Genomic DNA, 16,452 nt, shown 5'->3' on the forward strand with positions numbered 1-16,452 from the left:
TCGCGACACACTCCCCGAAAGGCCCCCCCCCCAGGAAAGCCCCGGGACTTGCGCACGCAGGGGGTGTTTGGGCCAGGTTTTCGGGGGGTACGCGCGTACACCTTTGAAAATCTGGCCCATGGAGCACGGCATATTATGAGCTACCACCCAGGAAAGAGATCTAGACGTCATAGTGGATAATACATTGAAATTGTCGGCTCAGTGGGCTGCAGCAGTCAAAAAAGCAAACAAAATGTTAGGAATTATTAGGAAGGGAATGGTGAATAAAACAGAAAATGTCATAATGCCTCTGTATCGCTCCATGGTGAAGACTGCACCTTGAATACTGTGTACAATTCTGGTCAACGCATCTCAAGAAAGATGTAGTTGCGATGGAGAAGGTACAGAGAAGGGCTACCAAAATGATGGGGGGAATGGAACAGCTTCCCTATAAGGAAAGACTAAAGAGGTTAGGACTGTTCAGCTAGGAGAAGAGACGACTGAGGGGGGATATGATACAGGTGTTTAAAATCTTGAGAGGTCTAGAACAGGTAAATGTGAATTGGTTATTTATTCTTTGGGATAATAGAAAGACTAGGGGGCACTCCATGAAGTTAGCATGTAGCACATTTAAAACTAATCGGAGAAAGTTCTTTTTCACTCAACGCACAATTAAACTCTGGAATTTGTTGCCAGGGGATGTGGTTAGTGCACTTAGTGTAGCTGGGTTAGAAAAGAATTGGAGAAGTTCTTGGAGAAGTCCATTACCTGCTATTAATCAAGTTGACTTAGAAAATAGCCACTGCTATCACTAGCATCAGTAGCATGGGATATACTTAGTTTTTGGGTACTTGCCAGATACTTGTAGCCTGGATTGGCTACTGTTAGAAACAGGATGCTGTGCTTGATGGACCCTTGGTCTGACCAATATGGCTTGTTTTTAAGAACATAAGAACATAAGAAATTGCAATGCTGGGTCAGACCAAGGGTCCATCAAGCCCAGCATCCTTTTTCCAACAGAGGCCAAACCAGGCCACAAGAACCTGGCAATTACCCAAACACCAAGAAGATCCCATGCTACTGATGCAATTAATAGCAGTGGCTATGCCCTAAGTAAACTTGATTAATAGCAGTTAATGGACTTCTCCTCCAAGAACTTATCCAAACCTTTTTTGAACCAAGCTACACTAAATGCACTAACCATATCCTCTGACAACAAATTCCAGAGCTTAATTGTGCATTGAGTGAAAAAGAATTTTCTCTGATTAGTCTTAAATGTGCTACTTGCTAACTTCATGGAATGCCCCCTAGTCCTTCTATTATCCAAAAGTGTAAATAACCGATTCACATCTACTCGTTCAAGACCTCTCATGATCTTAAAGACCTCTATCATATCCCCCCTCAGCCGTCTCTTCTCCAAGCTGAACAGCCTTAACCTCTTCAGCCTTTCCTCCTAGGGGAGCTGTTCCATCCCCTTTATCATTTTGGTTGCCCTTCTCTGTACCTTCTCCATCACAACTATATCTTTTTTGAGATGCGGCGACCAGAATTATACACGGTATTCAAGGTGCGGTCTCACCATGGAGCGATACAGAGGCATTATGACATTTTGTGTTTTATTCACCATTCCCTTCCTAATAATTCCTAACATTCTGTTTGCTTTTTTCACTGCTGTAGCACACTGAGCCGACGATTTCAATGTATTATCCACTATGATGCCTAGATCCTTTTCCTGGGTGGTAGTTCCTAATATGGAACCTAACATCATGTAACTACAGCAAGGGATATTTTTCCCTATGTGCAAAACCTTGCACTTGTCCACCTTAAATTTCATCTGCCATTTGGATGCCCAATCTTCCAGTCTTGCAAGGTCCTAATGTATTGTATCACAATCAGCTTGTGATTTAACTACTCTGAATAATTTTGTATCGTCCGCAAATTTGATAACCTCACTCGTATTCCTTTCCAGATCATTTATATATATATATATATTGAAAAGCACCATTCCAAGTACAGATCCCTGAGGCACTCCACTGTTTACCCTTTTCCACTGAGAAAATTGACCATTTAATCCTACTCTCTGTTTCCTGTCTTTTAACCAGTTTGTAATCCACGAAAGGACATCGCCTCCTATCCCATGACTTTTTAGTTTTCTTAGAAGCCTCTCATGAGGGACTTTGTCAAACGCCTTCTGAAAATCCAAATACACTACATCTACCGGTTCACCTTTATCCACATGTTTATTAACCCCTTCAAAAAAATAAAGAATATTTGTTAGGCAAGACTTCCCTTGGGTAAATCTATGTTGACTGTTTTCCATTAAACCATGTCTTTCTATATGCTCTACGATTTTGTTCTTTAGAATAGTTTCCACTATTTTTCCCGGCACTGAAGTCAGACTCACTGGTCTATAATTACCCAGATCACCCCTGGAGCCCTTTTTAAATATTGGGGTTACATTGGCCACCCTCCAGTCTTCAGGTACAATGGATGATTTTAATGATAGGTTACAAATTTTAACTAATAGATCAGAAATTTCATTTCTTAGTTCCTTTAGTACCCTAGGATGCATACCATCCAGTCCATATGATTTGCTCCTCTTTAGTTTGTCAATCTGGCCTACTACATCTTCCCAGTACACAGTGAATTGATTTAGTTCGTCTGACTCATCACTCTTGAAAACCATCTCCGGAACTGGTATCTCCCCAACATCCTCATTAGTAAACACGGAAGAAAAGAATTCATTTAGTCTTTCTGCAATGGCCTTATCTTCCCTAAGAGCCCCTTTAACCGACTCCCTCACAGGTTTCTTGCTTCATATATATTTTTAAAAGTTTTTATTATGAGTTTTTGCCTCTTTGGCCAACTTCATTTCAAATTCTTTCTTCGCCTGTCTTATCAATGTGTTACAATTAACTTGAAAATGCTTATGTTTTATCCTATTTTCTTCAGATGGATCCTTCTTCCAATTTTTTTTCTGTCAAACTCATTTTTATTAAAGAGCAACACAGGTACAACCAAAACCTGACTTTGGGGAAGAAAGAGCACAATATGAATCAAATATTAGCGCCATGATACACTATAAGAGCAATCCCCCATCATAGCAGGGTCAACTGTAACAACACCCTGTGTACTCTCCTTTTGAGGTCCTCCGGACCAAGATAAACAGATTAAACTCCAACTATATCCCACCACCCACTCACATCACAGACAGCCACAGACATTCCTCACACTACACACAACCCCCTCCCCCCCTCCCCTGCCCTGCCCTGGGGGACAACCCCTCCATGACAAACATTGCCACACAATCGCAGAGAAGAGATATCAAATGCCCTTTCAAAGTTCAGTCCTTACTGGAATACACAATGATCGTGAATCAAGTTGCAAGGCACAGGGCAAACCAGGCAGCGAGAGAATTCCAATCATTTCCAAGAAGAATGATATCCAGTGGCAGTGAGAGTGGTTTGGAGATCCGATGGCAATAAAGTATAACAAATTGACCAGCAAGACTGGTAGATCGAGTCCCGTTCCCTCTCGCTGTTCAAGGCAACCAGCCGTTCCATTTGCATTGAAAATGCCTGTTGCCCAAACCAGGCCCGCAGGTTGGGCGGCGTGTCTGGGGTTATCCAATCAGCTAAGATCGTGCGGCATGCCAGTAATATTTCAGTATGGCCAAATTTATCCAAGGACAACTTGTAAGAATGGAGAGCATCTCTCAAACCAGAGAGAAGTAACTTGTCCGTCCAGCCAATAGAGGAGCCAATACACTGAGCTATGACTGCAAGCACTTTCGTCCGAAATGATCTCAGAATAGGGCAAATAAACAATCTGTGTACCAAAGTACCCATCACTTGATGACATTTAATACACTTAGGGGAGGGTAACTTCCCCATCTGGCAGCGGCAAACATCATCGCAAAAAATGTGGTGCAAAATCTTGAATTGTAACTCTTGAAGAGAGAGATCCGGTAGGCTTTTGGGCATAAGCTTGAAACATGAAAGCAAGTATGCATTAGAGATATCTATGGCCCATGCCTCAGTCCAATACCGGGCTAAAGAGGCCACATGTGACACAGAGCGATATGTTCTGCCGAACTCACACCAGCCTTTGATGGTGTTACACTTTAGGGCCCCATCAAAAAAACACTGCGTAAAAGCTGACTCCCGACGAAAGGACTCCTCAGTCCAGTGGAAGGATTGGAGATAATGACGAGTCTGCAGGTATGCATAGAAATGTTTAGCTGGTAAGTCATAGTCTCTGGTCAAAGATGTAAAGTCATGCACCACTGGCGAGTCATTAGCATAAAAGTGAAAAATGAGCGTCAAACCTTTCTGCAGGCAGGCATCAAAAAGAAAATGGTTGGCTCGGCCTGGGGGAAAATCCAAGTTACCCATTAAGGGCATGAAGAGAGAGGGAAGGCCAGCCACTCCCCCTCGTGATCGTATCCAGCACCAAGCCTGTTGACATGGCTGCACCAAGCTGCGAGGGATGGTTAAGGTCCGATAAGCCCCAGGACTGGCCTGGATCAGGTATAGAGGGGACCATGGGGCGACCATGCTAATAACCAGTCCATCTTCACAATATGCATACTCATCAAGGAGCCATTCCCCCACATATCTGAGTTGGCAAGCATCGTTGTATAACCGAACATCCGGCAGGCCAAGGCCCCCCTCCCCTCTCTGAGACATCAACACCTGATAACGTAACCTCGCTTTTTTCCCCACACAAAGGAATTTTTGGAAGGAAGACTGCAACCACCGTTTATCTCTACTTGTGAGCCAGCAGGGCAACTTATGCAATTTATAAAGTAGCTTAGGCATGAGCACCATCTTAAGGAGAGCGCTTCTGCCAAAGAGGGAAAGAGGCAAGGAGCGCCAAGCCTTGAGTTGGGCATCTAATTCTGCCAATGTGTTTTTTATATTCAGGTCATAAAGATCTATAGGGTCTCGGGAGATCCAAACCCCCAGGTATTTCATTTTATTCTGAGCCCACATGAACGGGAACCCTCCCGGCCAATGGTGCTGCACTCCGGGGTCAAGGGCAAGCGCCTACGATTTGGAAAAATTAATGGTCAGGCCCGTGATAGATTGAAAAACATTAAAACATTGAATAATAACAGGGATGCTAGTCCGGGGTTGCCCCACAAACAACAGAATGTCATCAGCAAACATTACTAATTTCATCTGGTGACAGCCGATGCGGAGGCCCCAGAACCCATCCTCCAAGCGCAGCTTAATAGCCAGAGGCTCCAAGGCTAATACAAATAGAAGAGGGGACAGGGAGCATCCATGATGGACCCCACATAAAATAGGGAAAGATTCCGACAAGGTACCATTGACAAGTAACCTGGCACTAGGACTAGCATACAGTGCCTGCAGCCAAGATAGAAAGGAGCTCGATATGCCATATGCTCGTAGTGCCCAGAACAAATAGTCACACGAAAGGGAATCAAAGGCCTTTTCTGCATCCAAGCTCAGCACCAGGGCCTCAGTCTTGGGATGAAAATTTAAAAGGCCAATCAGGCGCCTCACATTTTTAACACCCTGGCGCTCTTTAATAAATCCTGTTTGGTCTCCATGAATCACGGAGGGCAGAAGGAAACACAATCTGGCCGCCAACACTCCTGCCAATATTTTTAAATCCCTTGATAAGAGATATGGGCCTGTACGAGCCCACTTCTTATAAATCTTTCTCAGGTTTGGGGAGCAACACTATAGTGGATTGATTTTCCGTGGACGTAACTGGAGGCCCCTGGACTAGGCTATTATAATATGGCAGCAGCGCAGGCAAAATGGGAAATTTCAAAATCTTGTAAAACTCTGGCCCAAGGCCGTCTGGACCAGCCGCCTTTCCCAGCTTAAGGCATTGTATGATGGCATGGATTTCAGAATCAGTTATAGGCATATTTAACGAAAGGAGCTGCGCCTCAGTGAGCTTTGGCCAAGGAAAATTATAAAAGAAAGACTCTCTTGAGGGGAGATGGCTAGCCTTTTCCCCATAAAGCCCACTATAATAGTCCAGGAAACGGGCTGCAATGGCTGCAGAAGCTGTCTGACTGGTCCCAGTTCTATCTTTAATACTAGTGATGAGAGATTTGGGGCCACGTGTTCTAACCAAACTAGCCAACAATTTACTGGGCCGATTACCATATCGGTACAGCTGATATTTATAATATCTCATAGATTTGGATGCTCGTTGGAACAAAAGCGCATGCATGGTTTCCCTCAGTTCATCTACTTCACGTTTGCTAGACTCCGACATTGCGTTAATATGCCTGAGCTGCGCCTGTTTCAGTTCCTCTGTCATCTTAAGAATCGCAGCGTTATGCTTCTTATTCTGGGTAGCAACGTAGGCTATAATGTGTCCCTGCATAACTACCTTTCCGGCTTCCCATAGAACCAAGAGTAGTATTAAAAAACATATATTCTTCCCAAGGTCTGTAAGGAAGCGGGAGAATTCCTTGTCAAAGAACAAACCCGGAGACATACACCAAGAGAAAGGGGCTTTAGGAGTATGTCCAAATGATACTGTGACAGAGGTCTGCGCATGGTCCGATAGGGCAAAGGTGCCTATGGTAGCAGTTGTCACCCTGGGGAACAGGAACTCCAAGATCAAAAAGTAGTCCAAACGGGAATAAGACCCATGAGGATGAGAAAAAAATGTGTAGTCCTGTTCTCCCGGGTGCAACGCCCTCTATATGTCCAGCAGGCGCAATTCTTGACACAAAAAGTTGGGACCTTTATGGGTATCATTACATTCTATGGGTTTAGGAGGTTTGCAGTCTTCCAACTTATTGACTACCATATTAAAATCCCCTCCCACCAGCAGCGCACAATCAGTAAGCTCACCCAGGATCCCCAGGAGACGTGTGAAAAACGTATGCTGATATACATTAGGAGCATATACATTACATAAGGCCACTCTTTGCTGATTACACAATCCCTAGACTATAACATAGCGACCCTCGGGGTCGTGCCATACTCTTTCTGATTGAAAAGGCAGTTGTTTATGAAGTAGTATAGCCACCCCTCTTTTTCGTGACGAGTATGAGGAGAAAAAACACTGCCCCACCCATTCTCTCTGTAATTTGGCATATTCACTTGCCGACAAGTGGGTCTCCTGAAGAAACACAACCTGCGACCCCCATGCGTTTAAAAACCATAAGTAGTTTCTTCCGTTTGATAGGAGAGTGTATGCCATCTACATTAAGAGATGTGCATTTTACCGTAGCCATATCAGGGATTACCTAAACAGCATCACCAAGGAAATGCGGCAAAGTGGCTATGAGATCAATAAATCCCAGGGCTCCCCAGCCTAAGCCACTGGGATCATAGGGAAATTTAGCCATAAAAAACTGCCTTAATACCATCTTGAGAAGGATGTCACCCAGGATTCTCCCCCCTGCTCCCCCCCCACCTCAACTCCAGCAAACTGAACTTCTCAACTCAGGCACACCATTCACACCAAGCATACCACAGCCATATCAACCCACATACCCACAACACAGTCACCTGCCCCAAGAGGCTCAGAGCCACTCCCCCCCCCCCCCCTCCATTCCCTGGAACAGCGGAGAGAGAAGCCCCCCTCTAGGCCCCCCACGCCCCCCCCAAAACAGCAACAGAACTTTTTCAAACTATCAGGCAAAATTGGCAGCACTTGAAGATCATTATGGAGCCGTGAGGTCCCCCAGTCCAAAGGCCCCGACACCCCAGCCTCTCTCCAAGGCCTCAGGTATCATAGCAAAGAACAGTTCCCAGTGACAAAAACTTGAGATACGTCACTTCGATCAGCAAGTGTAGAGAAAGAGCCATATAACATGAGCCAGAGTCATCAACAATCCTCCCTCTTTACAACAACGAAGAAGGCGCCTCTACGATGACTAGCTGTTATTCTCCCCCTGCGGCGGGCAAGGCAGCTATAAACTTGTCTGCAGCGTCTCTAGAGGTGAAGAGAAAAACCTTGTTATCATGGAAGACACGCAGTTTAGCTGGATAAAGTAGCCCAAATTTGATGCCCCTTTTATGTAGCTCAGTACACGCCGGAGACATACTCTTTCGCTGCGCCGTCGTCGCCGCTGAAAAATCATTGAAAAGAAGTATCTTATGGCCCTGGAATTCCATGGATGCCTGTTGTTTGGCTGCCCGCATGATCTGTGTTTTATGTGTCCAGTTCAGGATTTTTGCTAGCACCGGTCTGGGCCTGGCCGCTCCCTCTCTTAAGATTCCAATTCGATAAACCCATTCACAGACCATCGATGCCGCAGAAAACTCCAGGCCCAGCTGCCTCGGCAACCAAGATTCCACAAATTCAGACAGCCCGCTGTCCTTGACTGACTCTGGGACCCCTATAATACGGATGTTGTTCCTCCGACTTCTGTCTTCTAAATCCTCAATTTTCGCCAGCAAGTCTCGTTGGGTAGCTTGTAGTGCTTCCACATTACGCTCTGACTCGCCCAGCCAGTCGCCATGGTCCGACAGAACATGTTCCGCTTCATCCAGCCGTTTCGTCTGACCTTCCATCGCCGATTTGATGTCGTCCATGGAGGCCTGTATTTTAGTGAGGCGAAGGTCGAGGGCTGCTGTGACGCTTTGAGAGATTTGAAGAAGAGCATCCGCAGAAAGCGAATCAAGAACCTTGGCGCCTGCAGGGGCCTCCACCATCTTAACAGCAGGGGTGTGGGGCTGGCAGACGACACTCTTCCGCACGCTCCTCTGTCGCATTGCACCCCCCTCCGAACAATAATGGGGTCCCCTGGGCAGCACTACAGATGCCGGGCGAGAATCGTACACAATGAAATATCTGAGAATGAGAGTTCCAAATAACCAGCAGGATGCAACAGCGATGCCTGGGAGTGCTGTATGAGATATCTGTGAAAGAGAGCTCCAAATAGCCAGCAGAATGCAACAGCAAAACCTGGGAGTGTAGTATGAGATATCTGAGAAAGAGAGTTCCAAGTAGCCAGTAGGGATGTGAATTGTGTGCCCGATTGTTTTAACGATCTGGATCGGCTGGGGGGAGAAAAAAATCTGATCGGCATGATTTTAGTGCGCACTATCAAAAATTGTTACTTAATAGTTTAAAAGTAACATTTGAGGAAATGTTCGTTAGCTAGAGGTGCACACTAAGCCGCGCATGCTTGGTGCTGTTCCCCGTGGCCATTTTGCTACCAGATATAGCACGCACTAGCCAGAAAGAGAAAAAAAGTGCCAGCAGGCTGCAGAAGTGACAGTGCCAGCAGTAGCCACTAGCCAGTAGCCAGTCTAGCCTCAACCTGCTCTTTAAATTTAACCACTGTAAATATAATAAATTAATAATAAAGTTTTTTGTTTAGTTTTTCTATAGTATGTTAATGTTTTGAAGCTCAGGTTGCAAGTTTCTTTATTAAATGTTTTGTTTCACTAAAGTAGAATATAGAGAAGTATTTAATTTCATTTTATGTAACGTTTCTTTAGTTTAATACACAAAGTAGTTCATTTTATTTTATTCTACTCTAGTGAAAAAAAAGAAGTTTAGTTTAACACAGGAACTGCAAACTTGAGCACAGTGAATGGGGGGGGGGGGGGTGGGGGGAAGAGGGATGTGAAGGGGGAGACAGCCCCTGCATTCAGCAGCTCTGATTTTCTGAAGAGATCTGTCCTTCAGAGACCAGGGAGTGGGACTGCTTGGCCCTTCATCTCCCCCTTTCCCTTCCCTTTGTCAAGCTACCAACCATTTCCATTTCCCATCCCCCATATATTAAACCATCACCTCAGTGGGAACCTTGGTAACATCAATAAATAAGAGGGCAGCCAATAGGACTACATATTCATTCCTCATTTCTATGTTTCTATGTTTCTATGTTTCTAACTGACCTTAACTGACCTGAAAAGTGTCAAATTGTATCATTTTCTGTTAGTGCGCACTAACCCAATTAATGATTTTTTAATGATAAATCGAGGGAATTTCTATTGTATCGCACTCTTTAAAAATTAATGACGATATTAAAAATATCGGATGATAATTTAAATCGTTAAAAAATGATTCACATCCCTAGTAGCCAGCGGAGTGCAACAGCGAAGCCTGAGAGTGCAGGCAGCCATCACCAAGGCCAAGGCTGCTCGGAGCGCTGTCGGTCTTAGGACTATCGGGGGGGAGGACCCACAGGGAACCACGGAGCTCAAATTTCCTCCGCCGCGCGATCAGAAAGCTCCGTACTTAAGCCTCCATCTGGATTGCGCCAGCACCACAAGACCAATAATCAGGTTTTGAAGGGAGGCACTCCACCCGTTGCGCGGTATCCAGTTCTATTTCTCTCCTCCCCACTTACTAGCGTCCCGCTAAAAGTTCAAGTCTGGTAGAGGTCCCTCCCATGCAGACAGGCCACGAGCTCACCAGGCAAATTCATAATTCAGTGGGAGAGACGCACATGGACGGCCGCCATCTTGTTCATGGCAGGCTGTGCTCTGCTCTGCGGCGGTCTCTGCCCTTGCCCACCAGCCCTGCACCGGGAGACTATCTGCAACAGCAGGAGCCCTTTAAATAGCCACTTAGGTCGGAACACTGCAAGATCGCTCACCGTGCCAGGTAATTATTAGAAGCAGAACCCCCGAGTAGCCACCATCTTGGCCCCACTGAGCCTGGCTCCGCTTTGTGCTGTTCCCGCTGCGATCATTACTTGCCTCCTGCGTTGCGCTGACAGTGACAGTGAAGGGACAAAGCTTTTAGAAAAACTTCCCGGCATGAGGTATCAGAATTTTTTGCCACTGCACAGAGTTATCGGGGAAGACCTGGAAGGGGGGCAGCGGACCTAACACCGCAGACATCCGTGCGGATGACGTCATTGCCGGAACCCTTCTTCCAATTTTTGAAGGATTTTTTTTGGATAAAATAGCCTCTTTCACCTCACTTTTTAACCATGATGGTAATCGTTTTGCCTTCCTTCCACCTTTCTTAATGTGTGGAATACATCTGGACTGCGCCTCTAGGATTGTATTTTTAAACAATGTCCATGCCTGTTGAACACTTAACTTTTGCAGCTGCACCTTTCAGTTTTTTTCGATTTTCCTCATTTTATCAGTTTCCCTTTTGAAAGTTTAGTGTTAGAGCTGTAGATTTACTAATTGTCCCCCTTCCAGTTATTAGTTTAAATTTGATCATGTTATGATCACTATTGCCAAGTGGCCCCATCACCGTTATCTCTCTCACGAAATCCTGCGTTCCACTAAGAATTAAATCTAAAATAGCTCCCTCTCTTGTTGGTTCCTGAACCAATTGCTCCATGAAACAGTCATTTATTACATCCAGGAACTTTTATGTTATCTCTGCAGGTTTGAATTGTAAGTACACCTCAAAGATATACAGTCTACTGGTATGTTGTTTGTTTGTTTTTTTTTTTTTGCTTTTTTTTTTACTAAAATCAGCAAAGGTTGAAATTGTATGAGAAAAAGCTGGAGTCAGTGTGGTTTTTACTTCAGCCCATAAGATTTCACTCAGCCATTCTTACATATGGCACAAAGAAAAGAATCTCCAGGGAAGACTGTGAAAAAAAAATGTTGTGAAACCCTTCCTAAAGAAGGGGGCTAGGAAACAAGAAAAGGGCTGCTAGGGCTGCAAAGCACTGAAACTTTAAAGCTTGCTGGCTCAAAGAAGAGCACACAAGAAAAAAAAAAGGTAGACTTGCCTTTAAAACAGAAAGTGATCTGTGGGGCCTGGAGAGAAATTAGGTTTAGGTTTACAGCAGGCAACGGAGACAAGCTCCACCTGGTGTTAGGGCTCTTACATAGACACCATGGGTTTCAACCACAGGTAATTCAGTCATGAATAACAAATAACACATACCTGTTTGTGTACATATTCTATAATAAATCTTTTAAAAGGTTCTTATATCACCACAATACAATACAATATGAAACGTATATATTTAGACATCAACAATCACTCTCCACATACATACTCAATACAGTACATTGAACAACTTTCACAGTATTTATTTTAAATATATTTAATACAATTTGCCAAAAAAAATTGTTTAACACTCCCAAAAGTACCAAGTTACTCTTTAAGTACAAGTCCTTTATCTTCCTGGTGGTGTGATCCTTATATTTCACATTCCTCTTCCAAATAATTTCTTATAACATTCTTCTCTTCCCGACAAGAGACTCCTGTTTCGCCCAAGATTTCATCAGGGGATTCAAAAATTTCTCTACACAGATCACCACTCTTTCAATTGGGAGCCATTCTACTCAACTGTTTTCTTCTTAAAAATCTGAAATTACAGATCCAACCAGGTTTTCCATTCTTTATTCCAACACCTTTTCATCATACAATTTCCAAAAAGTAGTACGCATTTTTCTCATGCCGCCAACCATTATCAACCTCTAATTCAGCATGTTCAAAATCTCAGCTCACCAAGAAGATGCCATGGCTGGTGAACGCTGTTGAGATTTTGAACATGTTGGATTAGAGGTTGATAATGGTTGGCGGCATGAGAAAAATGATAGGAAGGTGTTGGAATAAGGAATGGAAAACCTGTCGACAGTTGTGATAATGACAGCACTGGTCAGATCGTGTAACATATCATGGTGAGAAGAGCTGAGATTGTAATTTCAGATTTTTAAGAAGAAAGCAGTTGAGTAAAATGGCTCCCAGGTGAAAGAGTGATGATCCGTGTAGAGACATTTTTAAATCCCCTGATGAAACCTTGGGTGAAACAGAAATCTCTTGTCGGGAAGAGAAGAATGTTATAAGAAGATCATGGTGGAGCTTCATAGCCTGAGGAAACAGCAAGGGGTGCTGCCAAGGAGTTGGTGAGGGCTGCTGTGGAATGGCCAGAGTGCGGTTATAGTGATCGTGCAGAGGAGGAACAAGATGCCAGAGAGAAGAGTGGAGAGAACTCACAAGTGCAAGAGAAACCACCATGGAAATTCCCACATGATGTTGAAGGAGTCCAGCCAGGGAAGAAGTGGAACCCGGAGCAAGCAATGGACTCAAAGAAGGGGGGGGGGGGCACATACTGGGTGAAGAGTCCATTGAGTGGTAGTAATAGTGCTGTCTGAGGTAACCCTAATAGGTGGGTGTGAGCATGACCCTAGAACCCCAACCCCAAGCCTAGATGATGAGAGGCCAGAGGAAGGGATGTGAGGCACTTCCCTGGAAGGGATACAGAGGGAGTGAAAACACTCCGAACAATGGGTCCAAGCTGAGGAATGACCCTATTTCCCCTTCTTAATCTGTGCAAGCAAGACCAGGTATTTAGCATGGTCTACCTTAAATCCTAAAGAGAGAGAGAGAGATCTCTGTGGGCAGGACCCTGCTGGATAGGGGATATGTGTAAGCTCAGCTGGATTTAGGAGACCCCCACCTCTCTAGGAGCAGGAGCTCCTGACCCTTTCTGCAAGTTTGAGTTGTGAGTACACTGCAGAGGTAGGCATTCATTTCTAAATGGTATGTTGTTTTGCTGATTATAGTAATAAAAGTAGAAATTGGATGAGCAAGGCTGGTGTCAGTGTGATTCCTACTCCAGCCCACAAGATTTCACTCAGCCATCTTCATACTATTTCCCACTATCTATCCCTCTCTATTTCTCTCTTTCTTTATACATTTTTCTCTGCGTTTCTCCCACACCCTCTGTTTATTCCTGTTTTTCTTTGCCTGTCCTTCCTTCTTTCTCCCTGCTAAAACCTTGAAAGCTAATTTCACAGAGAACTGTAAGGCCACCGCTCTCTCTCTCTCTAATGAACCCAAAACTTTACAAAATGAATCCCTCTCCCTTAATCCTTCCAGATCACTTACCTAACATGAATATGAGTGCAGCCCCGGTTGCCGCCCCCATCCCCTGCTGTGGTGCCTGCTTTGTCTCCTCACATACTAGAAGACACTGTTTCCACTTCTCACCAGCCACAACAGAGATTGTCACATAATAGGGATGGGTGCTACTCACTCTTTCCTGAATGGTGAGAAACGTCACTGTGTCTATGACAGAGAGGGTCACAAAACCGGTTTAGCTAGTACTGAGAGGATTAATATCCTCCCTCAGCTAAGGGGGAAGCTTTATTTAAAAAAAAAAAAAAAAAAAAAAGATTGTAAAACATGTATCTTAGTGGAGGTGGGTGAAAATGGCTATTTCCTGGTTAAAAGGTAATTTTTTTTATACACTTGGTTACTGCCCTCTTATTCTGTGAGTCTGTAACTATGAAGGAGGAAGTCAGTGAGTTAAAAAGAGGCAGCACCTTGTCATCCACATTGTTGGGGCAATAATCAAACTACCCACATTAGTGCAAGCTCTGCATTTTTACCTGCAGGCTTTGCACCAATAATCAAAGCAAAACTACAAAGTAGTCTCTCGGTGCCGAGGACAGTATTAACATTTTTACCAATAAGAACATAAGAAATTGCCATGCTGGGTCAGTCCAAGGATCCATCAAGCCCAGCATCCTGTTTCCAACAGAGGCCAAAACCAGGCCACAAGAATCTGGCAAGTACCCAAACACTAAGAAGATCCCATGCTACCGATGCAATTAATAGCAGAGGCTATTCCCAAACAGGCCAATACAGTACAGTGCGCTCCACCGGAGCGCACTGTTAACCCACGATTGGACGCGCGTTTTCGACGCGCTAGCGTTACCCATTATTCACTAAGGGGTCAAAAACGTGCATCCAACCCCCCCCGAACTAATAGCGCCCGCAACATGCAAATGCATGTTGCGGGCGCTATTAGGTATTCCCAAGCGATTCAGAAAGGAAAATGTGCGGCCAAGCCACACATTTTACTTTCAGAAATTAGGCGCTAATTTCTCTAGGCACTGGGAAAGTGCATAGAAAAGCAGCAAAGACTGCTTTTCTGTGCACCCTCCGACTTAATATCATGGCGATATTAAGTCGGAGGTCCCGAAAGTTACAAAAAGTTTAAAAAAAAAATAAAATTTGAAGTCGGCCCGCGGCTCATGGGTTGAAAACTGGACGCTCAATTTTGCCGGCGTCCGGTTTCCGAACCTGTGGCTGTCAGCGGGTTTGAGAACCGACACCGACAAAATTGAGCATCGGCTGTCAAACCCACTGACAGCCGCTGCTCCTATCCAAAAAGAGGTGCTAGGGACGCGCTAGTGTCCCTAGCGCCTCTTTTTACCTATTTTTACTGCCGGCCCTAATTTGAATACTGAATCACACGCACAGGAGAGTGGCCTGTGCGCGTGCCGGGAGAGCAGGTGTTCGCCCGCTCTCCCGCGGACTTCACTGTATCGGCCCGTAAGTAAATTTGATTACTAGCTGTTAATGGACTTCTCCTCCAAGAACTTATCCAAACCTTTTTTTGAACCCAGCTACACTAACTGTCCTAACCACATCCTCTGGCAACAAATTCTAGAGCTTTATTGTGCGTTGAGTGAAAAAGAAGTTTCTTCGATTAGTCTTAAATGTGCTACTTGCTAACTTCATGGAATGCCCCCTAGTCCCTCTATTATTCGAAAGTGTAAATAACCAATGCTGGAGGGATTTCCTGTCCACTTGGGAACTTCACTTTTCAAAGCCCTGGAAGGTGGAGACTTCCCTGCCCCTAGAACAAGTTACTCCTGCACAGACAGAGGGAAGGAAAGACTGTATTGGAAAAGGAATTCTGAGGTGCTGAAGATTAAACTGTTGTGCTATATCTCATCAGTGCAGCAAAGACTTTATTTTTTTGGACACTAAGCAAGCGACTCCAAGTGGTTTTTGGCACCTACAGCACACACTGAGGACATCTACCCATCTCCATGAGGACAGAGAGACAAGGAAATGAGACCCCCCTCTCCCAGGGACAATCAAAGGAGAATCACTCTTAGCCCTCAGGACCCTGAAAGTTAACTCTCTCCCACCCCCCACCCCACCCCCATCTCACATGTTTTTCCAGTAGAAGGTGTATTGGTATTCTGGGACCTATAGTAATATTTCTATTCCTCTTCATCCAGTCAGATCATTTCATACAAATGGGTTATGCATGCCAATCAGCCGATGGAGATAGAGATCAACAGGATTGCTGATGTCATCTCCTATATACCTCTTTGCTGACACCAGCCTGACAGCAGATGGTGGATGTACATATTGTACTATGGACTCGGGCTTGGTGGCTGACTAGGAATGGGGGCTCCTGAGGTGACAGAATAGTCTTCTCTCCCTTAGTTGAACCGAATCCTGCTGGTGTTCGTTTGGATCAGATAGAGGGGAATCTAGAGGTGACAGCTTTCTGCCTCCCTCTCTTGAGTAGTCTACTTTCCAGGGAGGCTTCCAGGAGGATAAAGATAGCTTTTTTCTACCCCTCCCTCAAGCTCTTCTCCTTCCTCTCTCTACCTCGGTTCTTTCCCTCTGCCCGGAATCTTTCTCTATTTTGGCACTCTGTTCCTCTAAATTTTGTTCCTTTTGTCAGTAGACAAAAAAAAAAAAAAGAGAGAAAGAACAATGGAGAGAGGTTCCCGGAGGCCCTGTTCAACAGGAGCAGTCTGCAGCAAGTATTATGGGGTAGTC

The 16,452-nt window shown here is 44.8% G+C and overlaps 1 protein-coding gene across 1 annotated transcript in view; it reads right to left on the minus strand.

The window, feature by feature from the left end:
• The window catches only part of LOC115094137 (tryptase-like), a 72,088-nt gene extending 58,195 nt beyond the window's left edge, over positions 1-13,893 (minus strand). Inside the window, exon 1 of the mRNA XM_029606879.1 lies at positions 13,750-13,893. Within this exon, the coding sequence (XP_029462739.1) occupies positions 13,750-13,789 (40 nt within the window). The 5' untranslated portion in view covers positions 13,790-13,893. The remainder of the gene's footprint in view (positions 1-13,749) is intronic.
• Between the last annotated feature and the right edge of the window lie 2,559 nt (positions 13,894-16,452).

This window comes from Rhinatrema bivittatum, chromosome 6 (assembly GCF_901001135.1).
Source record: "Rhinatrema bivittatum chromosome 6, aRhiBiv1.1, whole genome shotgun sequence".
Lineage (NCBI taxonomy): Eukaryota > Metazoa > Chordata > Amphibia > Gymnophiona > Rhinatrematidae > Rhinatrema > Rhinatrema bivittatum.